General features: G+C 44.2%; 2 protein-coding genes, 1 long non-coding RNA gene and 1 pseudogene across 14 annotated transcripts in view; 2 read left to right on the top strand and 2 right to left on the bottom strand.

Moving 5' to 3' along the window:
• Positions 1-13711, bottom strand: part of UNK (unk zinc finger) — a 32968-nt gene extending 19257 nt beyond the window's left edge. For 3 of the 7 annotated variants that reach the window (XM_077854253.1, XM_077854258.1, XM_077854257.1), the window contains exon 1: positions 13536-13709. In XM_077854253.1, coding sequence (XP_077710379.1) covers positions 13536-13639 — 104 coding nt within the window. In that variant the 5' untranslated portion in view covers positions 13640-13709. Of the gene's footprint in view, positions 1-13535 lie in introns of all 7 variants that reach the window. The other 4 variants (XM_077854255.1, XM_077854259.1, XM_077854254.1 and 1 more) reach the window with 3 other exon arrangements.
• LOC144287030 (uncharacterized) lies at positions 85-13440 on the bottom strand. 6 transcript variants are annotated; one of them, XR_013354955.1, is made up of 8 exons: positions 12592-13440; positions 9556-9810; positions 9112-9276; positions 8885-8987; positions 8066-8159; positions 7202-7317; positions 6572-6673; positions 85-3262 (listed from the first exon to the last, which is right to left on the bottom strand). It is a non-coding gene; the product is annotated as an uncharacterized LOC144287030 (long non-coding RNA). The 6 variants fall into 6 exon arrangements; XR_013354957.1 differs by having other exon boundaries at positions 8071-8159; XR_013354954.1 differs by lacking the exon at positions 6572-6673 and having other exon boundaries at positions 12592-13434.
• Positions 3346-3462, top strand: LOC144287371 (U4 spliceosomal RNA; annotated as a pseudogene).
• Positions 13712-18036: 4325 nt separating the features above from the next.
• Positions 18037-19863, top strand: H3-3B (H3.3 histone B). The gene is made up of 4 exons (XM_077854265.1): positions 18037-18191; positions 18644-18781; positions 18910-19063; positions 19157-19863. Exons 2-4 carry the CDS (start codon positions 18654-18656, stop codon positions 19283-19285), a joined length of 411 nt encoding a protein of 136 aa, XP_077710391.1. The 5' UTR covers positions 18037-18191; positions 18644-18653; the 3' UTR covers positions 19286-19863.
• Positions 19864-27005: the final 7142 nt, after the last annotated feature.

The following is a 27005-nucleotide window of genomic DNA, read 5'->3' as shown; positions in this document are numbered from 1 at the left end:
AGCCACTTACACAACTGTTAATACTTTTCTCTAAAAACTTAGAATCAAATATATGCAACCATTTTTTAAAAAATCAAATGATACTTTCAACATTTACTGGATTATTTTTATTTTCCAATTTTTTTAAGGAATTTATTCGAGAAAGAGAGAGCACAGTGGGGAACAGCAAAGGGAGAAGCAGGCTGTGGGGCTTGATCCCAGGACCCCAGGCTTGTGACTTGAGCCGAAGGCAGACACTTAACCACCCAGATGCCCAAATATTTTCTAAAATCCTAAGTAACAGCAAAAAGCAAGCTACTGGAAATCTAAATTAAATTAGCTGCCCCACTAATTGTGAGAGTATATAAGAGATTAACAATAAATTCAGTAATTTACATCACCCCAAAGGAGGTGTTAAATCACGTGCTAAACTGCTACCAGTTCAATTTCCAGCTAAACTTTAAATCCTATTCCAAGTTGTCTCACTTAATAGACCTATCAGTTTGGGTGTTTCACTCTCTTCCAGGGAGAAGTGTGAGGAGAATTTAAACAAAACTCAATAAACAGAAAAGTATCAGAGGTGACAGAAGAACTATGTAAGTTTAGAGGCAATGGGGAAAAGAGAGCTGGTGTTCTAATCCACATCTAGACCCCCACTGCCTCTACTCTGACTCTACCTGCCCTGTTGTCACTAACCTGCTCCCTCCCACAACAACCAGACTTCCTGTAAAGGACCAGTCAATAAGTATTTTAGACTTTCAGGGCCAAGAGGCCAAATTGAGAATATGTACTTATATAACAAGAGAGAAAACAAACTTCCACATTTTTCAATTGATGAAATTCAAAATCTGGTAATTAGCTACATTTTTTGTAGAGGTTCTACTAATAGATTAGATCAGATTTAGGGGGTGGGATCACATTTGCAAAGGTCCCTTTCATCAAATTGGTTACAAATGTTCACCTGTTAATATGCAGATTCTGTAATAAGATTTTACATATTTCATCTCTGAAAACATCTTTTCACATAGATAGGTACTGCGCCAAATACTGTTATCATTCCACAAGCATGATTTTAATTGAACACATTCTTCTCTTAGAAGACATTTATACAATTCTATTAGAGTCTTGGTAGTTGCCTTTTAATCACTTCCAATCAAAGGTTTGGTGTAAACTCCTTAGTTCCACAAATGGATTTTGAAATAAGGAAATTTCTTTTCCATTCACATCAAACAGCAGTATCACTGCTAGAACCATAGTTTGTATTTAGAGATCATATCCACAGTAACTTTGTGTAGGAATGGAGATTTTGTCTTTAACTTTTGACAGTACAAAACGAAGTACATAAGATAGCTTGACATGACTTATGATTCAAACATCAGTTGTCAAAATGACTTTACTACAATTTAAGGTTTGCAAAGAAGCTGTTTGCCTTGTAATTTTAGGCTAAAGTCATTAAGAAACTTTATCAAGCCTGCAGCAAAGGCCAATTTCCAAAGCTATTCAGCATTCAGTAATAGTGGTTGAGAATGACGATTCTTCTCGTTCAGAAAAATTTCAACATCAGTCCTAAACTCAGAAAATTACAAGAAAACTTTATCACTGGTAAGTTGTCAAATTATTATGTACTAGGGCATGCTAGAATATTCAGCTTCTCTAACAAAAATTCTTGGAATTATCATCGTGAAGTCCACAAGAGGGAGTGAAGTTCAGTGCTGATTCTAACAGTTCAGTAACATGATAGATTCAAATATTTTTCTGCAAAGTACCTGCTGAGGAAGGATATAATGAATAACCACAGGCTTTAAACACCTTACATTTTCACAAGCTTTATAAATTTGTCCAGTTAAATTTTTTCTGCTCCATGTATATTCTTACCACCATCACCTGTAACAGATATTAGCAGATCACACTTCAGGTTGTACTGATCTTTTCTTTTTTTTTTTTTTTTTGTACTGATCTTTTCTTAAACGTTTTTGAAAACATTCTCAGCTGTCATTATTTTAAGTAGACTATTCGTTAATGCTAATTCTTCAGTCACTTCAAACGAGGGATTGATTCTGTGAAGAAACCAACAGTAACAGTGGCATCTGTTGACTCATCAAGAGCCAAGGAAAACCACATGAATTCATCTGCCTAGTGTTTTGACTACTGCTATTCGTCCCAAGGACTTCTACATTTTGAGAAGTTGTTCTTGCCAAAAGGCTAACACTTTTAAACACGTTTGTTTGCTCTCGACACATTTCTTCAGCATTGTATCAGTAAAAAGCTTTCCTTGTTCAGCTAATTGATGAGCCACTTGGGAAACCTACTCCAGTAGTAGCCTCGTTTTCCTTTTTGTGAAGAAATTCTGCTGTGTGTGATGAAACAGTCCCTTTAAGACTTCCCTTCCTATGTGTTGGGACTATCGTGGCAACTAGTCTGGTAATGTCGATGGGTCCTCTCAGCACAGCTCTTACTAAGGATAGCTTTGCCAACTAATTTGATAACAAAAGAATGCACACTCTACTGTGCCCTAAAAACATGACATTCTAAGTCCATTTTTCTCTTCCTCACTTGTTCTGACATGATCAGTAGGCACTGATAATAAAGAATAAATAAAACATGATGTGCTGACACACACAGCACTGGAAACACCATCAAGTTGTACGGTGTCCTTGCCATTTGTAGTACATTGAACAGCAATGCCAAGTGAGGAGAATGCCACATATGGTCTCTGTCACAACGACAGAATCCTACAGTTACAGTGCAAAAACAGCTACAGAAAATATGTAAACCAACGGGGAAAGGGGTCCATTAAAGTTTTATTTATAGATGCTGAAATGTGAATTTCATATAATTTTCATGTGTCATCAAATATTACTGATTCTTTTTCAACTAATAAAAATGTAAAAGCAAAAAAAAAAGAAAGGTAAAAGCCATTCTTAGCTTACAGGCCATACAAAGGCAGGCAGGCTGCATTTTGCTCTGAAAAGCTGGTATTCCACAACATACCATAATCCTCCCCTCACATCTCTACACTTTTGATCATATTGCTCCTGGTGTCTAGATCACCCTTTGGCCTTTTTTTTTTTTTTTTTTTTTACCCTTTTGGCTTCTCTGCATGAGGATTCCCCAACCCAGCCCACTGGTGTTAATCACCCTCCTTCCATGTTTCCACTACAAGGTATAAATACAGCCCAGAGAGTCCCGACTGCAGTTGATTTCACCTGCTTTGTATGTAGCCATCTCTACACATTTCTGTACCTCTGCAAGAACAGGCTCACAGCAGGTATTCAAAATAGGTCTGTACAAGAAAAAGCAAAGGCATAAAGCGTCACAAGTGGTACAAATCCGGTCCATAGCAGCTATATACTAATCCAGCAAAACAGCTTTGCGCAGTGGCAGTATCGTAGCCAATGAGGTTTATCCGAGGTGAGATTATTGCTAATTGAAAACTAATCCAGCGAAACAGAGAAACAATTCCAATCTCTGATTTACATGCTTCTCCTGGCAATTAATAATCCAGTAACTTCTCTAGCTATCTTCCCCATAATGTCTGCCCAGCCTTGTTCCTCACCCTGAACACTAATTTTGAGATCAGACTCACACACAGACTAGAAAAACAACCAGGCTTGCTCTATCATTCCTGGGAATGTATACAGATTGCTAGAAATGTATTAAATTCCTTTTTCTGTTTCTTCCAAAAACTAAGGTGTATTATGATGACTATTTGGCAAAAACTGAGTACAAACTAAGGATTTATCAAGAAAAATCTTGGATGCATGTCACCAGACTATAAATGGGGAGGGGGAAAAAACTGTAAGAGAAAATACATCCAATATGTTTGATTTTATTATTTTTTTAATCTGATTGATTTTAGAGGTTATCTAGACTTCTCTTTATTAAATTGTGATTACTTTTAGAGTTAAAAAATTTTTATTGGGAAAGAAATCCACAATATTAATGACAATTTGACAGGGAATCTATACTGATGCAAAATTAAAGATGTTAATAAGCCAAAAGAGTTCCTTTAAAGTTAAGTGAACTGTGGTAAATATTTTTTTAAAGTTCATAACTATTAGAATGTCATCCAGTTTATGATTTGTAAAACCTCATTTGGACACATATGCAGAATGGTTAGAGTAAACAGGCAAATAAGCAATACAGTGACGGCCTCTGGAAAAACAAGAGAAGAGATGGTGCTGAAACACCAGATTTGTTAAAGATGTGATGAATCCCAATACACAAAGTGAACAGCAACATGTGAGCCCAACAAAAGGGGACAATAGGCAAGAGACTGAGCCAACTGAAGAAACTCAGATACCCTCTCACCCCCCAACACAGAGATCATGACCCTGGAAGGCCGCAAGGAAGCACCTGCTTCTAGGGAGTCTGCTGCTTCTCCTGGCCAGTCAAATTACTGTTCACAAGCTGCACAAGGAAAATGTGATATGTCTCCATCTCTAATAAGTCACAAATATTCATCTTTATTACAGCTAGTCTCATAAAAACTGAATTTCATCTTTTTCAAGCAATGTATAAGCTTTACCATGGAAACAGAATACAAAATTAAAATTAAAAAAAAAAAAAAAAAAAAAGTCTTGTTCTTCCATTTTTTTTTTTTTTTTTTTTTAAAGTAAGCTCTAGGGCAGCCCTGGTGGCACAGTGGTTTAGCACCGCCTGCAGCCCAGGGCATGATCCTGGAGACCCTGGATCGAGTCCCACGTCAGGCTCTCTGCATGGAGCCTGCTTCTCCCTCTGCCTGTGTCTCTGCCTCTCTCTCTCTCTCTCTCTCTCTCTCTCTGTCTCTATGAATAAATAAATAAAATCTTAAAAAAAAAATAAAATAAGCTCTATTCCTAATGTGGGGCTTGATCTCAGGACTCCAAGATCAAGAGTCATGCTGGGACACCTGAGTGGCTCAGCAGTTGAGTGCCTGACTTCAGCTCAGGACATGATCCCAGAGTCCCTGCGCGGGGCCTGCTTTTCCTCCCTCTGCCTGTCCCTGCCTGTCTCTGTGTCTCTCATGAATAAATAAATAAAATCTTAAAAAAAATAAAATAAAGTAACCTACCCATACATGGGATGCCTGGGCAGCTCAGCAGTTGAGTGCCTGCCTTCAGCTGGCACTGATCCTGGAGTCCCAGGATCGAGTCCCACATCGGGCTCCCTGCATGGAGCCTGCTTCTCTCTCTGCCTCTCTCTATGTCTCTCACGAATAAATAAATAAATCTTAAAATATATATATACATATATTTAACCTACCCTTATATAACTCCTAGAAAAAAACTGAGCCACAGAAATCATAGATTATGGCTTTTCAAAATCATTTTTAAGGGGATCCCTATGTAGCTCAGCAGTTTAGCGCCAGCCTTTTGCCCAGGGCATGATCCTGGAGTCCTGGGATCGAGTCCCACATCAGGCTCCCTGGGTGAAGCCTGCTTCTCCCTCTATCTGTGTCTCTGCCTCTCTCTCATGAATAAACTCTTAAAAAAAAAAAAATATATATATATATATATATACTTTAAATATATATATATACTTCTTACAATTTGCTGAAAATCTTCCCTAATTTTTGAAGAGCTAATACAAATTATTAGTTCTAGATTTTATATAAGGATATAAATACACATTCTATTTTGATACCAAACATAACCCAGAAACCATACAACTGTGTAACAGTAACCACATTAGTGAGAGTTACTAGAAAATGGCTTTTAAGATTTTATTTATTTGAGAAAAAGAGAGGAGGGAGAGGAGTAGAGGGGGAGGGAGAGAGAGACTCATGCAAACTAGAAAAAGCAGACTCAATGCTGGGCTTGATCTCATGATCCTGAGATCACAACCTGAGCTGAAACCAAGAGTCCGACACTCAACTGACTGAGCTACTAAGGCAATCTACTCCCTCTTAAAATTTTTATTTACAGAAAATGTCTTCTAAAAACAACAACAATAAATAAATAGATAGATAGGTAGATAAATAAATAAATAAATAAACAAAAAACAAGACCAAATAAAGCTAAAATTTGTTAGCAAATATTTGAACAATTCTGAAAAAGCACCATAGAGCTATAGAGATTTGGTTCTCAAATTTCAATTGATCCTGACTATGACATTCTCTCTGGCAAAAAAGCAAGCTCAGATAGTATTATTCATAGTATTATTCAGTATTCAGTACTATGCATTAAATAAAGTGTCTAATGCATTTGAGTGTGTCTGAACATTTTAGGCAGACTTTGATTCTATAACTGATTTTTAGCCAGAGCACATACAGTAGGATTTTACAGCCAGTATGAACCTCCTGGATTCAATAAAACTGTTCTAACACACAGAAATATACATAGGAACTCACAGTGTCTAAGTCCTACAAGCACTTATGAGAGCAAATGCTTTCAGGTCGAGGAGCCCTGATGGGTAAATGATTGGAGCCCACTCTTTACTGGGCAAGGTCTGACTCCATCCCAGCCAGGAGAATTAACAAGAGCCAATGATACAATATTGGCAGCTAGTCCTACATGTCCCCCTGCTTCCTTTTTTCCAGGATCACACCCTTGCCCTAAGAATTCTGGAACTAGTTAAACAGGAGAAAAAAATTCACGGAAGGTTCACTCACATCACAATTGTGGAGAATATATGTGACAAGCACTGAAAACCCTGGTTCATTCTTCCCTAAATTAGGTAACACCTTGACTTGATTCAGTTTTCCTATAAACAGCTGGCTTGAAAAAAAAAAAACAATTTGAGGAATGTTTTAGTATGTAAGTTTGAACTGATGTGTTACTTTGTACATGGTTTTCTGTAAAACAGAGTCTTTGGCCCCATAAAAGCAGATCTGTTCCGTTTAGAACACAAATCCATCACGTAAGATACAGGTAGTTTGACAGAGACTACTAGAAGAATGGCAACTGAAGTAAAATTTGAATGGATACGGAGGAGAGGAATATGCTCTCTGCAGACAACACTGACCCACATGTGCCTTGGAACTGAAGAATCTGCTTTAGGACAGACGTACCTAAGGAAGGCATCTGGTTAAAGCTGTTGAAGGAGGGAAGCAATGAAACTGAAAGCAGTAAGTGGGCCTTATTCAGATATTGGTAAGAGTGGTACTTACACTGTACTAAATACCATGCACTATTTTAAGCACTTTACAGATACTAACTCATTTAGACCTCATAACAACTCCACAGGGCAGGTACCATGGGTATCCTGAGGAAACTGACATACAAAGAGTAAAGTCACTTGCCTAAGGTCCCACAGCTAGTAAGTGGCAGAGCTGGGCTTCAAACTCAATCAGTCTGGCCCTGGAGTCAGTACTCTTAAACATCATGCTGACTGTTAACTATGCTTTTCTTAATTGAGCTAAAAAGAAAAACAAGAGGAATAGCAAATAAGCATAAGTGACTCTCTAAAAGCTGTTCAAGATATGTCAGGGAGTTTTTAACAGGCCATAATTAACCACAAAATGAGTTACTAAAAACAAAAAACAGAAATGTTAACTTTAACATGCTTTACTGAAAATTTAATATTCATTATGAAATACTCTTAGTTCAATTATAAAATTTAAGTTTTGGAGTTTTTTAAAATAAAAAATACAAGTATGGGCTTCTAATTTATGTTATGTATGGATAGATTGATTTACACAAATCCTAATGTGGTGGGCTACCAAATACTTGGCACCTCTAAGCAGTAAATGTCAAAAATATAATGTTCTTACCAGAATTAACAAAAACTTACATATAAAAACTATATTTAAACTGTTAAGTCTCAAAACACCAGGCCAAAGGTTTTTCCCAACCTCTTCTTTCCTAAACATAACTACCTCTCCTCAATGGGGGTAGTTTTGTGACAAGGCTAAAATTTCACAGGAAAGTGGGTACATGGGCCGTTCCCCTCCTCATAAGAAGTCAATTTGTCAAGACTTACTGTGGCCACATGTGTTTCAAATACTAGTAGGAAACAAATGAGTCGACTTAACACAAAAAGCAAACTGTTATATAAGGGATGAAACATTTCAATAAGCTCAGATATGACATAATGACACTATCACAGGCCTGAATATCTTCTTTATCTCCTAAATAAGTTGAGCCCCCAACAGGAAAAAGGTCACCTCACAGAGAACGCTATGAGATTTTTAAGTCGCTAGACTCCTTTCCATCTTCTCTTCCTCATCAGCTCTTGATACTGCTGTCAAATTCTACACACTGGCAAAGAAAAAAGGGGTGAAAGTTGAGGGATTGTATAGAGAAATAAATTTGTGATTACTTGTACTAAAATATTATAGCCATTGATATAATTTAAAATGCCTAAAACACATGGCCTGTCCTTAAAGAAATGCCAATGTGAACATTAAAACCACCATAAAATAACTGAGAATGGGATTCATTACATTTCAGCAGAACAGCAACCCTCTATCCCCCACCCACCCTAGGAAGCTCAATTCAATTTTACAAAGGCACTGGGAAAAAAATGTGCTTGTTCCTTATAATGGCTGTCAATTCAGAGACTATTTGAAGTACAACTACCAACAACTAGGGAATCTCAAACTTGCTGAGTATTCAGTTCTTATCTCAAAAGCATCTCCACAGACCTAGAACATGGGGGAATTCACCTAGAATGGATACACAGGGACCAAGCCATTGAGAAGGCTAGAAAAGCGGCACCAATGAGCTTTTCACAAACTGTAGGCTTTGCCATAACCAAATGATGCTGCCAATCCCTGAAAGGCCACATGAGTCTGATAGACTGTTATACACTGATTTTTTTAATGCTTTTAAAAAAATAATCAAGATGTAATTTACACAACATAAAAATTTCACCATTTTAAAGTGTACGTCTCAGTGGTTCTTAGTATATTCACCATGTTGTAGAATTATCACCACTATCTAATTCCAGAACATTTCCATCACCCCAAAAAGAAACCCCATACCTATTATCATATGCACTGATTTTACCCATACTTTCTCCGCAGATATCTCTGTGGCCCATGCAGGTATTTTAAGATGGCTGGCTGGGGTGAATCTACACAGTATCTATATGGTAAGAAAACAAGCAAGCTACATTGTCCAGAAGGATACTGAATCCAAATTCTTGACATTTTAGCAATTACACTAATGTAATTTTTTTATATTGGCTAAGAATGGCAGAGAAACTTACATTCAATATCCATCTTCACTTAACACATTAGTGTGCCCCAAATTCATCCAAGATGTTAAAAGAAGGGAAGACAATCTACTAGGATTAGCCATAACTTTCCATAGTTGCAATTTCAAAATATAGAAGATGCAAATGTGGGAAAACCTCCTTTAGTATCAAGCATAGCTGGATTAAAAAAAAAACAACAACAACAACAAAATGAAAAACTTAATCATTAAGTAAATATTGCCCCATTTGGGAAAACAATCCCTACACCAGTCCAGTATTTAAAGTAATGTAACTTTTATCATTCTTGTGACCTAGACCCTCTCCTAACAAGAAAAATAACCTTTAAGCAAAGGTCTGGCAGGAAAGCCTGCAGATGTGTAGTGCTCAGGCTGCTGCAGGGCTCTCATTACCTAAGTGAGCTCATGGCTTCTAAGACACACAGGAAGGAGACCTCACCTTCAGGCATCAGGGTGTTGAAAGCGGGAGGAAGTAGGTCCACGAGGGTGTCTTGCTTTTGTGCACTTATCTGGGGTGCTATTTCCAGAGAAGGAGCTCCTTTATAGAGTGTGCCCAAGATGGATTTCTCTAAGTTGCTCTCAGAGTTGTCCAGCTGCCCTCACCAATAAGTCAGTCTTTGTAGGTTGATAGAAACCACCAGTCAAAGCAGATGCAAATGGATTGTGGGGAAGCCTTCTTTAGTATCTAACATAGCTGGATTAAAACAAAAAAACTTAACCATTAAGCAAATCTTCACTTTAATCATTACTTTCATAGCAAATATCAACTAGGTGCTATGCTTGACTCTACCTTTAGCATGGGCACTTAATTATTAATGGGGATTTTGTGGGCTTGACTGAAGACCACGAGCTCTTAATTTTTGTGCTGTAAGAAATTAGTTCTACTTGATAAACAAGTAAACAAGATCTAGAAATATTTATTGGTAATTTAACTCATGCTTGTTGAGGTTGCTTAGCAACACTTCCAGTGACTTCTGTTGTGCAACAAGTTGTACTCTGGTAACGTATTTACAATTTTATTGCAATTTGCAATAATGACTTAAATACAGTTTCATTTCCTGAATTTTCCAAAACACAGTCAGATGCAATCAAGTAAAGTTCATGACATTTATACAATGTACAAATTAACAAACTTGCCTCCAAATAGTTGCCTATGGAAGAATTGCTACAATATCCCTGTTTAGAGAAGCCCAGGGAACAGACCTAAATTTTAAAAAATGACACTTGGCTAGATGACGCTATAAAACATTTATTCTCTGTCTACCCATAAGAAATCACCCAGTGGCCAGAAAACTCCAAAAAACCTTCACTAAACTGGAATTCATTTTCCTTTACCTCAAGAGCATTAAGAAGTCTGAGAATCAACTGCAGGCGAAGGAATCCAAAAATGATCTGACGTCTTTAAGGCTTACATCCTCTTATAGGATCAAAATAATGAGGCAGAAACTAGATTTTTTTGGTGACCTTTCAACCATATATTTTTAACAAAATAATTGTTATATAGTAAAAAGTCCAATCGGCTAAATTCGTACATACATTTTTGAATGTGATTACTCCAAAATTTCCTGTTAAGTCTGTTTTTCTAAAACTCTTCTAATACGATATATAAGATGGACTTATAAGTGGATGGACTTACAAGTGGATTAATTTCCATCTTTGTCAAATAAAAGGACAAATTACCTAGCAAGATGTCAGGTGGTTCTTGTACTGAAGGAGGACTGATACATGCATATTATCATTTTACTACATGCTAATCAAATACTTGGAGCTGAACAACAGAGGAAATTTGAATATAGCCATTTCCTAAACAGTTGGGATTCCTCAGGTCTAGCACAAGTGTCTACTACACCAATTTGCTGAAAGGATTATTTCAAAGTTTTTCTTAAAGCAAGATTATTCATGAGTTTAGAAAAAAAATTATCCTTCAAGCTATGTTATGAATAATCCTCTTGGTTTAAGAAAAAAAAAGAGCTCAAACTCTAGGACTTTATTTGTGGGGCAAGAAGGCAAGCTTATGGAAAGGCAATTATTTGTTTTTGGTGGATTGTCTGCCATTATGATGAGTGCCACCCAATTTTAAAAATTCCTGTTTAAGTAATCTCTACAGCATACGTGGGGCTCAAACTCATAACCTCAAGATCAAGAGTCAGATGTTCTTCTGACTGAGCCAGCCAGGTGCCCCGAGTGGCACTCAATTTTAACAGATTTTTGGATTATGGCAAAGATTACTGCATATCTCATAATCTCAAATAATATCAGGCCCCAAAAATACACAAAGTGTGATTTATGTACAAGTCTTAAAAGGTAAAAAAAATAATATTAACAGGTAAAAAAATACAGACATTAAAAAAAAGGGGGGTCTATATCTGTATTTCACAATGGGATCAATGCAAAATATAAAGCCATATTCAGACGGGTACAAATTCTGGAAATTCAGAAGGGAGAATTTTTAAAAATGCTAGCCAGCTCAAAATTTTAAAGTAAATATTAAAATCAAAATAAAAATATTCCTGTGGTCTAACCCCCAAGGGTAACAAATGGGTTCACCTTAAAAAAAAAAAAAAAAAAAAAGTGCCATTAAGTATACAGGTGCCATCATCTGTATCTTCAAACTCCCTGTTCCTAAGAGCAGGGATGACAAGGGAATAAAGTTTTCCAAAAACATCACAGCTTCTGAATGCCCATAAATCTACCAAGGAGATAACGGATGCCTATCTCTGATTTTTGGATAAAAACATAAACATATACGCAAATGAACACTTAACAGGAAATAAAAAGATGGGAACACCTACAACCTCCAATCACCCAATCAAGCTTGGGCATTCATTCCATCTACTTCTGTTGATTACTAAGCCACCTCCAGAGCCAAGACTGATTACTCTGCACTTACCCCACAAGCAATGGAAAGACAGATTTTGAACAAATGAGCATCAACAGCACAAAAACTCAGATGTTAACATTTACATGGATGTCGACTTGCTTCATCTGTCAGTTCGAGATGGCAAGAAAACCCTTCTCATACAGATTCCACAGTCTACTCGATGACAGCACGACATACAGAGGTTGCTGACACATGAGCCAAAGTGTTCTACGTATCTCACTGTGAAAAATATGATCTGAGCAACCAGAGATTATAAAGAAGTCCCAATTACGGGCAGTTGGCAGACTTTCCCATCAAAACCATACTGCTGCTTCACCACATCGTGCAACTGACGGGACTCCTCACAGTATCCTCCTGAGGTGAGATCATTTCACCACAACCGAGGGAAGGATGGCAGAAAGACCTTCAGTGAGAAAAGGACCCGCAAAGCAGTGGCCACAATAGAAGAGGAATAGTTAACACGAGTCAGGCTGTAGCCCAGGAAAAAAAGCTTCAACTTCCTTCAACCAATGGCAGGGGCTCTCACAAAGAAACCAATGCGCTTCCTAAAAGCCGTGTCCCCCAATCCCAGAACAGCTTCCCAACGGGGCTTACTTCGGTGAGTGACAACCGGGAGCTCCTCCTGTCTAGTTTTAGTTCCTTTCTACTCCACCAGAGGAGGCTTCCTGCTCTCGGCTCACCGGGCGGCAGCACCGGGTGGCAAGCCTCAGGTCCACCTGGGGTTCCTTCTAAACACGCACAGCACCTGGGAGCCCCAAGCGCACGGGAGGCGCTCCAAGAGCGTGGGGGGCGGGGGCGGGACGGGGACCCACACTGCTGAGGAGGAGGGCAAGCCTCTGCAGCCTGCCGCCCCCCCGCAGGGCCCCAGCGCTAGGTGGTCCCTTAACGCGCCTCCAGAGAACACGAGGCGGCGGCGCCGGGGACCCGCACTCCGACGCGCGCGGAGTCCCGGGGAGGGCGTTTCCGTCTACGGGACCCCCGCGGACCCCATCGCCCTCGGGGTCCCCGACTCAGGCCGGGTCCGCTGTCCCAGCAAGTTCCCAGCTAGAGGGGGCCTCCACCGACATACGGGGCTTCGGGGACACAAAAGGGCTCCCGGGCGCGGAGCGCGGGGCGCCTGACAGGACCTCGCGCCGCTCGTCACTCGCAGCGGCTCGAGGGCAGGCCCCCGAGGCACTCATCCCGGCTGTACGCCGGGGCCGCTTATCGCCCCGCCAGGGCCTGATACTGTGGTTTTCACGGTCTGAGGAACAGTTAGGCCTCACAGGCCTGGCCGGAGATGTGCGCTCTCCGCACGCTCGCGCTCCCACCTTCCCCACTCAGCGGCCGGGCCCGGCTTTCCCGCCCCACGGCCCGGCCAGGGGTTGGTGGCAGTTGGGAGGCAGTTGGGACCGGCCCCAGCAGGTTGGAACCGGTCTGGGCCGGGCCGGAGGAGGAAGGGGGGAGGGAGAGGCCGCCTCGCGCTCTCCCTGCGCGCGTGACTCACGCTGGCCGCTGACGTCAGGCGTGCGCGCGCGGCGGGGGGGGGCTCTACGTACGTGTAGTGCTGCGGTTTCTCGGGCTGTGCCTGCAGCACCTGAGCGGTAGCGGCCGGGGGCGCCGAGGAAGCTGCGGAGCCGCCGGGCCCGGGGCCCTTCGACATGGTCCTGTCTTCCTGCCTCTTCGCCGCTCCCCTTTTATTATTCAGTCTGCGCGGTCCGCGCCGAGGACCGAGTGCGCCTGCGCCGCGCCACGAGAACGTGAAGACCCCCCGCACGGCAGCAAGGGTTGCTGGGAGTTGTGGTCCTCGGTTCGGCTGGAATTTTACCGTCGGCAGAGGGTTGCTGCCAAAGGAATGGACCACAATACCCAGGGATCCTTGCAGTCGGTGTCCCGGATGCTGAGGTCCCGCCACGGCTTGTGGGGATTGCAGTCCCGCCGCGTTTCTTCTTCTTACCAGTGAGTTTCCAGTTTCGTAGGGGAGCTTTCCTTGAAACTGGAGCCTCTGGAGTGGAAGAGGCCCAGAACCAGAGAGGCCCTAAGGACTTATGTGAAACATTCCAAGTGTAATGTCACCACCAATAGTGCAGTCATTATCTCGCCACCAGACTTGGTAGACCTTGGGTTGAGTTCTGATGCGGGTCCCAGCAGTGCTTCAGAATCTGCATTGTCGGTTCTTAGCTCTGGGCCTTTGTGCTGCGGGCACCTGCAGTCCATGCCTGCAGCCAGGCTAAGTGGGGAGGCATGGAGGAGTGTCCGCCTCCTAGAAGTCAGCTCGAGGAATCTTCGCTAAAGTAGAGCCACACGAGGCAACACTCTGTTCCCGCGTCTTTGCCGAGGCGCCCCATAACCTTCACCAGCCCTGACACCCAGAGCTCCACAACTTGGGCCGCTTCCCAACTCGACACCTGGCCTGACCGACTTGTTTCCAGCACGTTAGGGGCCAAGGACGAACTTAATCTTTGTCTAGAATAGTCTCAGATACACTGGCAAGTCGCAGGGGTGTGGAGAAGCGTCGCACGGCGTCGAGAGGCAGAGCATGGGTTTGGGTAAGGGGTGCAACTTAAAATCCAACGCAGTTGCCTGCTCTGGACGCCAGCTTTTCTGTGTTTTCCAACCCCGCTTCCCACTAAAGGGGCCAAGTGCTTCATTCTGTGGTTTTGGTTCAATTATCCAACCCCCTCACCCCCTCACACACACACACACACACACACACACACACACTCTCTCTCTCTCTCTCTCCGAGATCTAGGCGTTTGGTCCTGTGAGCTTTACAAAGTTCTTCATAAACATATGGATATTTGTCATTGAATTTCGTTTTCCATAATGAACCTATTTAAGTCCATTGTTTTTAAGACTGATTCGTATTTGATTAGATGGGTTAACTAATGATTGTCAAGTTAATGAAAAACATTCCCAGTAACCTCAGGGGTGAAGGAAGGAGAAGTGAGTGGAAAATTGTTAGTGTTTAAGAATGACATTTTATTTAGTTCGAGTAACCTCACATCAGAAGCCAAGTTGTCAGCCTTACAAAGTTGAGAAACTGGTATTTCCTTAACAGGCCAAATCAATTGTTTAACCACTAGGGGCATGTGAAGATGAAACATTCCAAAAGGACAAATAAAAGTTGTAGTGTATTTGCTTTAACCCTGTTATTAAATCCAAGTAATTGATTTATATGTTATGCCTGAAATAACCAAGTGTAATTTGAATGAAGAAATACAGCTCCTAGCACTAGGCTTTGAATAAGTGTATACCATAAGCTTCAAGAAGGAGTGTGTACTGGTAAAATTGGAAGATGATATCATCCAAACTGTTTAATTTACAAAAGAAGAAACTGAAACTCAGAGAAGTAACTTGCAGGAGTTACTCAGCAAGCCCATGGCAGAACAGGAACTAGGACAGCAGTCTACATGCTGCATCACATTCTACATTGTTTTGATTGTATAAACATTTTTAGTTCTTTCCCATTTCCTGGTTGCTTTTCCTCTCCTGCACCAACTTAGGAAAAAGAAAAACGGGCCTGACTGCCGAGTAGGAAGAACAAACTATTCCCATTAATTGCCCTTTAAGTCTAAATCTATACCTAGTTTCTCCTGGAGCATTTAGTTCTCCTCTAGTAATTAGCCAAACTGCAAAAAGGAAAACAAAACTGGAGCGTCTGTCCTCTGGAGGCTTGGGACAGACAGGTTTCCAGATCTTTTAGAAAATCGTTGGAACACAAAGGGGTTGTTAACTTAGGAACCCATTCCTTTTCCAGGCCATCTGGGCAGTCAAAAAACGTTAACAAGGGGGATCCCTGGGTGGTGCAGCGGTTTGGCGCCTGCCTTTGGCCCAGGGCGCGATCCTGGAGACCCGGGATCGAATCCCACATCGGGCTCCCAGTGCATGGAGCCTGCTTCTCCCTCTGCCTGTGTCTCTGCCTCTCTCTCTCTCTCTCTGTGACTATCATGAATAAATAAATAAAATCTAAAAAAAAAAAAATGTTAACAGGGTATTTTTCTGGTTACATCTCAGAACATTTGAGAGCCTTTTGTGTGGGATCTAACCAGTGCCCTGATCCTTAGCTTTACACAGGTTCTGAGGACAGGGCAAGAGCCTCCATCTTGGTTTCTCAGCCTCACATGAATGAAACAGAAAACTTAATTTTTACCCTTCTGTAAACTTTGGGCAGAAAGCAGAAAGTAATTATCACATAAAAGTTTATATATTTATATATATATATTTTTTTTTAATTTTTTATTTATTTATGATAGTCACAGAGAGAGAGAGACAGACAGAGACACAGGCAGAGGGAGAAGCAGGCTCCATGCACTGGGAGCCTGATGTGGGACTCGATCCCGGGACTCCAGGATCGCGCCCTGGGCCAAAGGCAGGCGCCAAACCGCTGCGCCACCCAGGGATCCCTACATAAAAGTTTAGATGTCTGAAAAAAAAAAAAAAAGTTTAGATGTCTGATAATTAAATACAAATTGTGCCCTGTTAAGGTTGAGAGGGCTGGGGGCAGCCCCAGTGGCGCAGCGGTTTGGCTCCGCCTGCAGCCCGGGGCGTGATCCTGGAGACCCAGGATCCAGTCCCACCTCGGGCTCCCTGCATGGGGCCTGCTTCTCCTCTACCTGTGTCTCTGCCTTTCGCTCTCGCTCTGTGTCTCTCGTGAATAAATAAAATAAAATCTTAAAAAAAAAAAAAAGGTTGAGAGGGCTGAAATGAGAGGAATTTTGATGCTGGAGATAAAGTCAAAGACATTTTTGTCATAGCAGCTGTTTCATATTGTACATTTTCCCCCTCCCTATTGATACTGAGAGCAGCCCTTCGATGTTACAACTGAGGTAATTTACAGGTTACAATTTCTGAGGTATTTGTATTTGTATGTCATAATTATCTGAGTTAAAATCTACCCGTACATGGTTTTGCTACTTCTTAATTTTGATAATTTAAAATATTCAGTGGGGGAAAAAAATTCAGCAAACCCAGAGTAGGAACTACAGAGTAAAATACCCAAAGCTCTATTTCAATTTTCTGAGCTTTGTTTGGTTGGTCTTAAACTTAAGCCTGCTTTGGTATTTTATATACCTGTGTCATCAAGAGAACTGAACATTACAATCCATCAAAGACATTTATTTAGGCAAAGGTAGGGATTACCATTTTTATATATTTGTCATGTTTCTTAGAAATAATACCTACTAGAATACATCATTAAATACAAGGGCTTGTATTTAATTTAGTTTTCTTTCGATTATTCTTTACGGACGTGCAAATGCTATCCTAGCACTATTTCCATTCTGGCTGTAATCATTTCATTCAGTTGAATTACATAATTTAAAAATATGTTGCTTAGTAGGTTGTTTCAGCTATTGAAATCACAAAGTATTTTGTGATAGCCTAAGAACGTACAAAACAGTACTTACAAAATCAGTTATTGACATTTTTTTCCTTGTATCTAATATTTACTCCTACCTACACTAGCATACAAAAGAACTGATTTTTGGTTAAAATGTGTATGCTTGATATGTAAAATACTTGGTGGTGTAATATGATTTGATGAATTCAAATTCTCTTTTACACCATGTACATAACCATCAAAATGTGAAAGTAAATAATCACATGGCACTCATTTTATTCTACATTGGAAAATATTTACAAGAATTTCCTTGAAGGAACCTCTCCTGCATTTTATCAGCGAGATGCGAATTTGGGTAGGCTCCTGCCCGTCCGGCCCCTGAAGTGCTGATAAAGACCTATGTAATTCATTTGCATTGACTTTCTATTGTAGAGCTTTGGAACCAAGGGAAGGATCCAAACATAGCTTCATTTTATCCAATCAGAAGAGCCGCTTCGTGCTAATCGCTGATTCGTCCATTCCTCTTTGCATTCATCCAATCATCAGGCCACTTTAACAGCCAATCAGCGGCCTAGATGCCCACCAATCCGGGAGCGGGGCCGAAGCACGGCCTTTGTGTCGGGGATGTCAGCGCGTCGGCGAAAGCTCCCGCCAATAGAAAAAGTCGTTGGTGTATGCAAATGAGGTCCCTATGACGTAGAGACGCAGCGTGAAGCGTGGGTATAAAAGCGGAGGCAAAGGGGGGGTTTGGAGCATAGAGCGGTTTGGTCGTTCGTTGGCGGGTCTTCTTTTCTTTGCTCGGCGCCTGCGGCTCTTCATTGGGCAGCAGCAGCGGCGCAGCAGTCGGAGGAGCGGTCTAAAACTTCAGCATTGGGTAAGCATTGGCGGGTCTGGTCGCGGTTCGAGGCCCCGCCGGCCGTTGATGCCGGGGGCCGCAGCCGTTGGAAGCGGAGTGCTGGCTGGTGCGGGCTGCTCGGGCCCCTGGCGTCGGGTGTGGGCCCCGGGAGGTTTTCCCTTGAGGCTTGGTTCCGGAACCGCGTCTCCACCTCCTTCCCTGTGGTGATTCAGAGGTCCCGACGTCGGGTTCCGGGCAAGCGGGGCCTCCGCCCGTCGAGGAGGGGAAGTGACTCCTCCCCGCGCCCCCCCTCCCGGGGGAGGCTGCTGCCGCTCCTCGCCGCCTGAGTCATTAGGGGAGGGGGAGGAGGCGGCGGCCCCGGGCCATCTGCCGCCGCGGAGAGGCGGGAGGGCAGGGGCGCCGAGCCCGTCTCCCCCTCCACCCCCGGGGGGCGAGCGCCGCGGCCCCGGAGTCACAGATGTCTTCCTTAGGTAAAAGAAAATGGCCCGAACCAAGCAGACTGCCCGTAAATCCACGGGTGGGAAAGCGCCCCGCAAACAGCTGGCCACTAAAGCCGCCCGGAAAAGCGCCCCTTCTACCGGCGGGGTGAAAAAACCTCATCGCTACAGGTAGGCGAGGCGGCAGGAAAACAATGACGGGGCGGCGCGCGGCCGGCGCGGGAGCGCGTTCTGGGGTTGGCGCCGGGCGCTGTCCGTCCCCGGGTGTCCGCTCACACTCCCCTGCCCGCTCACTGCAGGCCTGGGACCGTAGCCCTTCGGGAGATCCGCCGTTACCAGAAGTCCACCGAGCTTCTGATCCGGAAGCTGCCTTTCCAGAGGTTGGTGAGGGAGATCGCCCAGGATTTCAAAACCGATCTGAGGTTTCAGAGCGCCGCCATTGGCGCGCTTCAGGTAAGGCGAGCGCGGCGGTTTAAGGTCGGAGGGCTCGTGCGTGGCTTCCCCTCCTGGAAGAGAGTTTAATAGTGTGGCTCTTGTCCTCAACAGGAGGCCAGTGAAGCGTACCTGGTGGGTTTATTTGAAGATACTAATCTGTGTGCCATCCACGCTAAGAGAGTCACCATCATGCCCAAAGACATCCAGTTGGCTCGCCGGATACGGGGAGAGAGAGCTTAAGTGAAGGCAGTTTTTATGGTGTTTTGTAGTAAATTCTGTAAAATACTTTGGTTTAATTTGTGACTTTTTTTGTAAGAAATTGTTTATAATATGTTGCATTTGTACTTAAGTCATTCCATCTTTCACTCAGGATGAATGCGAAAAGTGACTGTTCACAGACCTCAGTGATGTGAGCGCTGTTGCTCAGGAGTGACAAGTTGCTAATATGCAGAAGGGATGGGTGATATTTCTTGCTTCTCATGATGCATGTTTCTGTATGTTAATGACTTGTTGGGTAGCTATTAAGGTACTAGAATTGATAAATGTGTACAGGGTCCTTTTGCAATAAAACTGGTTATGACTTGATCCAAGTGTTTAACAATTGGGGCTGTTAAGTCTGACCATACATCACTGTGATAGAATGTGGGCTTTTTCAAGGGTGAAGATACAAGTCTTAACCACAGTGTAACTTACAGTTTCCTTAAAAAAAAAAAAAAAAAAAAGTAAACCTGGCAGCTATAGAATACACTATGTGCATTTATAATAGCTATTTTATATATTGTAGTGTCAACATTTTTAAATTAAATGTTTTACATTCACATGTGGTGGGGAGTCTTGTCATTAAGGTGTGTGTAATTTAAAGTCCAGTTGGTTTTCTCCTAACTAGACTGCACTTGTTTTCATAATAGTAAAATGCTTTGCAAATTATACCTTGCATAAGTCCTCATTCTACCACATGTTAACTAATCCTCTAGCTGATTAATGCAAACACTAATGGGGGGATTTTATTTATAAGGGCTCTAGAATATAATACAAGTTATTCACACCAGCATCATCTGTTACTAATTCTAAACTAGTTAGTGCAGCTTTTCTTTGTGTTGTGGTTGGTCTCATAACTAGGTTGAGTTTTTCTCTACCAAGAGGGAAACAATGCCGAAGTTCTTTTCCTTGTGGAGTTTGTATTATAATAACCCTTAGAGTAAACTTGCTGTGGGGGAGGGGCACACAACTCCAGCTTTTTTTGAACCTCTGCGGGTTAACATGGTGTCGGGTTAGGTTACATCTGATACATGGTCCTGGGAAAAATCACTTTATAGAGATGGCCTTTCCAAGTGGTTTTAAAAATTATCCTTCTATTGAAGTCTTCTAGGTCAATTATGTATGTTGACTAAATTTACAAATAAACTTGTTTATTCAACTAAGTGTCAAAAACCTACATTGAATATACAAAGCTTGAATACATCCATCATTTAGATTCTTTGTATCTGGAGGTTTGAGCTTAGTTTATATCTGGTTTTGCTTGGTAGATGAACCATTTATACACAAAAATAGTTTATACAAATTATTTTAACACAAGTCCTCAAGTACAGGACTCCTTGTTGGTCTAAGCTGCTTTTTCAGTATGAAGCTAGTTTTCTTGACCAGAGATGGTCCATTGTATGCATAGTATCTAGATGTCAGCAAGACATGGGCACAAGAGCCATGGTTCTCAGATAAGCATTCTGTGTGTTTGAAGCTGATAGCTGTAGAAAGATAGTTGTGCCCAAATAAAGTAGCTGTTTTTGTTTTTGTTTTCAAAGTTTGGTTTCAAATTCAAGGGACTTAGGCAAGCTAGGATAGGCTTGATTTTTGGCAAATTATTGAGCTTTCATGGGGCCTCGAGGGTGGAGTCGAATATATAATGTGAACTGGTTTTCTAGAAGATTCACCATAACCAGCTCTGGAACAGTGACTTCCCAGTTGTGATGATCTCAACATAGTGCTTCTGAAGGACATTGTGATCTTCGACGTTGGAACGTGCTGTTGGAATACCTGGCAGTGTCAGTACAAGTAGACTTCACTATGGTGGTGGTAGTTGAGTTTACTAGCTGTGATAACCCAAATGGGGTGAAACTTGAATCTTCTCCCCCAGCACATCTTCCCTCCATCCTCATGTAGAGGTTTGTGGGTTTTATTGGGCAGCTGGGAATCTGCTGCTTTAAATAGTGCAGCTTGTGCTTCCACACTTTGAGCATACTTAACCCAGAAGGCAAAAATATCTTTTGGTTCTAGGAAGCTGCCCACACAGGATAACCCTGGGTTTAGGTGATGGAATAGAATCTGTAAGGAGAAAAGCAAAAGCTGGAGCTGATGAAGGTATCCTGTGCCCTTGATGGATGAGACAAAAATAAAGTTTTTGAAGTTGAGACTATTTGATCTTGTTAATGGTCTTCATTTGAGTTGATAACCTTTCTTTCACAAATAAAATTTCTGTGGGGAAATGCCTGGAAAGTTGCCTTCTGACTTGCTGGGGGTGGGGGAAGTGCATTCAGTAGTGACAGGACCCTTATTCTGAAAGGTGATAGGTGTCACAGTTTGCTCAGGATAGTGGCAGGTGATGCCTGTTGAACCTGTGTATTAGTGCATTTCTTGACTATCAGTGGACTTGACTTGGGCTCTGTTCGGTTACCAGGAGATTCTGAAGCAAGCCATTGCCCTTGTCCTGTGCCCTTCAGAAGGTAGTTGAAGGGCCAAGGTGGTTGTAAATTGTTGGCCATGAGCCAGGTCCACCTTCAGTGAGTGTGGCCACCATTGCTCTCCCTCCACATTTGTTTGTCCTGTCTCCCCTTTCGCTCCCCCTTTCCCTTGCTTGGCAAGTTACACTTAAAGTAATCGTGGACTTGTGGCCCCATGCTGCTGGGTCGGTGCAGTATCTTGCTTCATCCCCGAACTGTTCATGTTCAGTGTGTAGACTGGATGATTTAAGCAACACATAGAAATTACATCCTATTTACAAAGTTTAAGGTGGTATCAAAGGAACCTAGGGAGGCAAGCGCTTCAAACCTGGCATATTTCCAGAGATCTGCCTTATATAGACTTAACTGGGCTCCATCACACCGCCAGAAAGAAAGCAGGTCCGGGAGAGGCCGGCAAGGGCCACCCCATGCCCCTTGCCAGGCCTCCCCAACCCCTTAGGGGCCTCTGCTGCCTCCCAACTGATGTCTCAGTGTAGGGGAACGAGCTCTGAGCCCGCTAGCTGGACTGGAAGTAAACTCTTTCCCACTCATTCATTTCCTCAGTCATTTTTCAGCTGTCTCTGAACAGTGGTCTCTCCAGGGTTCCCCCTTCTTGGCTCCTTGCAAGCACTGCTGCTTGCCTGGTGTCAGGCATTGGGCCTGGGGTCTGTGCAGCAGTTGGAAAGCAGGCCCTGCTGAATCACTTTCAGGTGGGGTAGTAGAGGGCAGACACAAGCCAGTTAGCTGTCTGCCATTGTGTTGGCAGGAAACAGGTTTGCCCTTCAGTTACTGAAGGATGAGGCCAGCCTATAAACAGCCCAGGGCCGGAGATCAGAGCCTCAGACCTATGGTCAGCCTAGCTGCCTCAGAGAAGGGCGAGGTGTGCGGTTGTCACCACACCCATCTGCAGCTGTTGTCTCACTGGCGGTGCTGTGGTCCCCCAGGCATGAGAGTCTTGAGTCTCCACCCTGCACATCCGGTCCCCACCCTACTTCCCCATCCCTTGGGTTGGAAGCACTTCATAGTCACCTCACTGAGGCGATCACAGACTATGTCCCTCAGTCCCGCCCTGGGCAGGGATAGAAGAACACAGCTGAACTGGCTGGGCCTTGTCTGGGCCCCACATCCTCTTCCTTCAGCCCAGTGGTGGTCCCATCTGCCCCTGTGGTCCCATGGCTCAGGGATGTCCATCCAGCTGGGCTTGGCTTTTGGCCAGGAACTTCAGCACAAACAGCTGGCCTTCCAGCTGCCTTCCTGAGGGCAGGGCTAGGGGAAGGAAGGAAGAGCCAACTGCCTGCCCAGGCTGCTAACCCAAATCCTACAACAGCCCCAGAGAGAAGGCTGAAAGTACCCTCTTGGGCCAGGTGGCTGGCCTTTTGGCTCCCTGACCCCTTTGTCAGCACGTGTGGGGAATGAGCAAGGCTGTTGGTCGAGGTGGGTGCAGCTGGGACAGGTTTGAGTTTACACGTAGAGGGTTGTGCCGTGAGGCAGGGCCAGAGCCTGACGTCCCCTCCTGGAGGTGCCTGTTCGCAGGGGCTCTGCTAACTGCCCAGTAGCCCCTGGCAGTGAGGGGTCCCACCCACACACCACTGTTGTTCCAAGCAGACTCATGGGACTTCTCTGTGATGTGCCCCCTGCCTGTTCTGGGGTCCTTACCTGAGCATCATGCCCAGCTTCTGCCAGGGGCCAGGATTGTCAGTCAGGCACACCTGGGAACAGCATTTCTTAGCCTTCTCCCCTGACCAGAGGACCCTCCTCACACACCATCACCCTTCCCCATGGAAGAAGCGAAGAGTTCTGCAGTCACCCCCTCTACCATGGAGAGGGGGCTTTGGTAAGGCTGTGGTCCCTGGAGGGGTTGGTTATAAGGTCACACATGACTTGGAAAGGGTGCCAGGGTCTGGGTCTTCCCTCCAGCAGCTGCCAGCTCTTGTTCTGAAAGCTGCAGGTCTGGAATGCACACAGTAATGGAGGGTGGGCAGAAAAGGAGAAGCCCATCTCAGACCACCAATACTACCGACCAGAAGGGCTCCGGGAAGGCAGGCTGGTGGGCTTAGGGGGCTTTAGGTGGCCTTTTGCGGAGGGGTATGTGAGGGACCATGCACTTCCCTGTGGAGGTGGTACCCAGGCTCCGTGAGCCCCCACTTCCCTCCTGCCTTCTCTGTTGGACATACTGGGCCTCGGGACCTTTCCCCATAAGCTCCTTACTGCTTGGTACTGAGCCAAGAGCATCAGCAGAGGGAAAGCAGGGGGTTGGTTCCAAGGCCCAGGCACCATAGGCCTGAGGGTCTTGCTCCAGCGTGCAGCCCTCCCCCTCCCCAGCACCGTACCTTTGGGCAGTCTCAGTCCTCATGCCCACCCACTACAGCCTGGAGGCCTGGACCAGCTACAGTGACCAGTGCGAGGTGCAAGAAGACATGACTGTGGCCCTACACTGTCCCCTGCATCCTGGATTTCTCCCTGGCCATTGGCATGGTGGTCATCAGCCTGACAGGCAGGAATTTTGGGGACATGGTGAGGGCACCAAATAAACACAATGCCTGAAGCTGGCCCCTCCGAGCAGGAGCATCCGAGGCCAGGGAGGGACAAGAAGCTCCTGGCACTCTGAAGCGAGGCCTGAGCCCTGCCTGCTTTTGGAGTCATGCCTGGCACACAGCAGAAGCTCCGGACTTGTCTGCTGAGCAACCTGGATGGCTCTGGCAGCCCCATAGCACAGCTGGCTGGATCTGCTCCTGGCATGGGTGGCAAAGAATCAGCCCAATTCCCAAGAGCTTTGGTTACTGGCCTAGCTTCCGAATCAGGAGTGTTCCATGTAGAAACGGGCTGCTGTGGCTTCAGAGAGCAGCTGCCCGCCCCCTCTCACCCAATCCCTTATTTGAATCTGAGCTTTCTGTCTCCACAACTTAGTATGCAGGAGCTGAAGCTGGTCAGGATGCTCCGGGGGACCAGGTGGTGGCTGAGAGGGCAGGCTCAGGGGCAGCGAGGCTCAGGTTTGAGGCCCAGCTGTCCCATTTGGATGAGTTCCTTTACCCATCTGTGCCTCCCTATCTGTAAAACGGGAATAAAAACAGTTACTACCTAATAGGCTTGCAAGGATTTAATGAAATAATCTGTGCAAAGCCTGGTGACTAAAAGTATTTGACAACGGAAGTAAAGGGCACTGGCCAATCAGAACACAGCCTGGGAATAAACAACCAGCACTGCAGTACAGGCGACTGCAAGCTCCATATCAGTATTATCCGTATTACAGAAGCTATTATCATGAATATTACAGAAGGGCCAAGGGGGTCCAAATCAGGAGATAGGTCAACCCTCTGGGAAGAACCAGAAAAGCATCTCCCAGAATGAGTGAGAGGATGGGCCATCTGCAGAAAGCAAACATTTTCGGAGAAGGTGTCTATAGATATTAGCATAGAAGATGTGCACCCAGGTCCCGTCGGGGAGCCAGGCTGTGATTGCAACAAGCAGTCAGAGCTACAGGGAGCCCAGAGACCTCAATTGCATGAAGAAAACCTGGGTCTAGCAGGGAGGATCCAAGGGCTAAGAACTGGACACAAGGATAGACAGACTCCAGTAGAGAAGAGGCACTTTTATTATTTTTTTATTTTTATTTATTCATGAGAGACAGAGAGAGAAGGAAGCAGAGACACAGGCAGAGGGAGAAGCAGGCTCCATGCAGGGAGCCTGATGCCTGACTCGATTCCGGGACTCCAGGATCATTCCCTGGGCCAAAGGCAAGCACTCAACTGCTGAGCCAGCCAGGCGTCCCAAGAAGAGGAACTTCTAGAATGCCAGTCCTCAGTCAGGAGCCAGGCCTCACAATAACCCACTTGTGCATCAGCAACCTCTCGGCCTGCCTCAGTCACTGGGCTTCTGGCCAGCATGGTGGAACTTCCATCACTGGATAGTGTATCCCTGTGGTGGGTGACCCTGGGAATTCTATCATGATGCCTCAGTCCTGCGTGACAGTTGGCTCTGGCTGTGCTGATACTAGTGAGTTTTTCAGCCAGCAGAGAAGAGGACAGACCTTGGGATGCAGTGTCTGCATTAAGGTGTCATCTCTAATCCCCTGCCCCTCCCACCCCAATCCCATCATATCTGGCCAGGAAAATGGGAGGGAGGGTCAAAGGTCAGAGACAGACTTCCTGCTGGACAAATTTCATGTAACATGCTACACGGGATTAAAAAACTGAGAGTAAACACATCTTCCAAATAAAATCAATGTTTCAGAGTTCATCAGTGAGCAAACAGGAGCAGGCCCCTTGGTGAAACCCGGTTCTCCAAGAACAACTAAAACAACACCAAGGACAAACATGGGGCAAATGGATGTGTTTTCAATCAAACTGAAACAATAGAAATAAAAGGAGTATAGGCTTTACAGGGATTAGGACTCCTCCTCTCTCTCTTTACTCAGAAAGCTCTTTCCTCCTCCAGCAGAGCACTTAGCCCCAGGGGGCCAGATTGTGTCTTCCTCTCGCCCAGAGCATGAGAGCCTCGGGCTCTTATCCGGCCAATTGCACAGGAGAGTCCAGTGATGTCTGTTGAATTAATGGATGACTGATAGTAATAGCAGACATTTATTCTGTGTTTACGAAGTGCCAGCTGCTGGGCCAGGCCCTATATGAAGATGAGCTCATTCAGTTCTTTTATAACAGGAATCACTAGCCCTATCTTACAGCTGAGAGGTCAGAAAGGTCCAGTTATCTGCCTGAAATCACACAGATCTCAGATCACAGATAGTCAAAACAGAGATTTGGGCTCAGGACCGTTGGATGTCAGAGCTCAGGTAGATAGAGGATTCACAGAGAAGTGGTTGCTTCGTCCCACACTGCTCCAAGAGTGGTGCCCGTTGGAAGGCATGGTTTGTGAGTTTAATCCCATTTCAACCAGCCCCAGGAGCCACTCATTGTCTTGTTTTGTTTTGTCTGTGCCAAAAAATGCTTTACTGAGGAGTGCTCAAAGTAGCAAGCCATCAGATGAAATTTGGAATTGTTGTATTTCCCAAAGTTTTTTTTTTTAAGATTTATTTATTTGGGGGGAACCTGAGTGGCTCAGGTTTAAATTTTTTTTTAAAGATTTTATTTATTTGAGGGGGATCCTTGGGTGACTCAGCGGTTTAGTGCCTGCCTTGGGTCCAGGGTGTGATCCTGGGGACCCAGGATCGAGTCCCACATCGGGCTCCCTGCATGGAGCCTGCTTCTCCCTCTGTCTGTGTCTCTGCCTCTCTCTCTCTCTGTGTTTCTCAT

The sequence above is a fragment of the Canis aureus genome, chromosome 16 (assembly GCF_053574225.1).
Source record: "Canis aureus isolate CA01 chromosome 16, VMU_Caureus_v.1.0, whole genome shotgun sequence".
Taxonomy (NCBI): Eukaryota; Metazoa; Chordata; class Mammalia; order Carnivora; family Canidae; genus Canis; species Canis aureus.
The sequence above is the reverse complement of the archived record's forward strand: the minus strand, read 5'-3'. Positions and strand labels throughout refer to the sequence as shown.

What these genes read in the sequence shown, in the direction of transcription:
- H3-3B (XM_077854265.1), top strand. Translation starts at nt 18,654, where the DNA reads ATGGCCCGAACCAAGCAGACTGCCCGTAAATCCACGGGTGGGAAAGCG. An exon ending in AAAAAACCTCATCGCTACAG is followed by an intron (nt 18,782 to 18,909) that starts GTAGGCGAGGCG and finishes CGCTCACTGCAG; the next exon opens with GCCTGGGACCGTAGCCCTTC. An exon ending in CCGCCATTGGCGCGCTTCAG is followed by an intron (nt 19,064 to 19,156) that starts GTAAGGCGAGCG and finishes TGTCCTCAACAG; the next exon opens with GAGGCCAGTGAAGCGTACCT.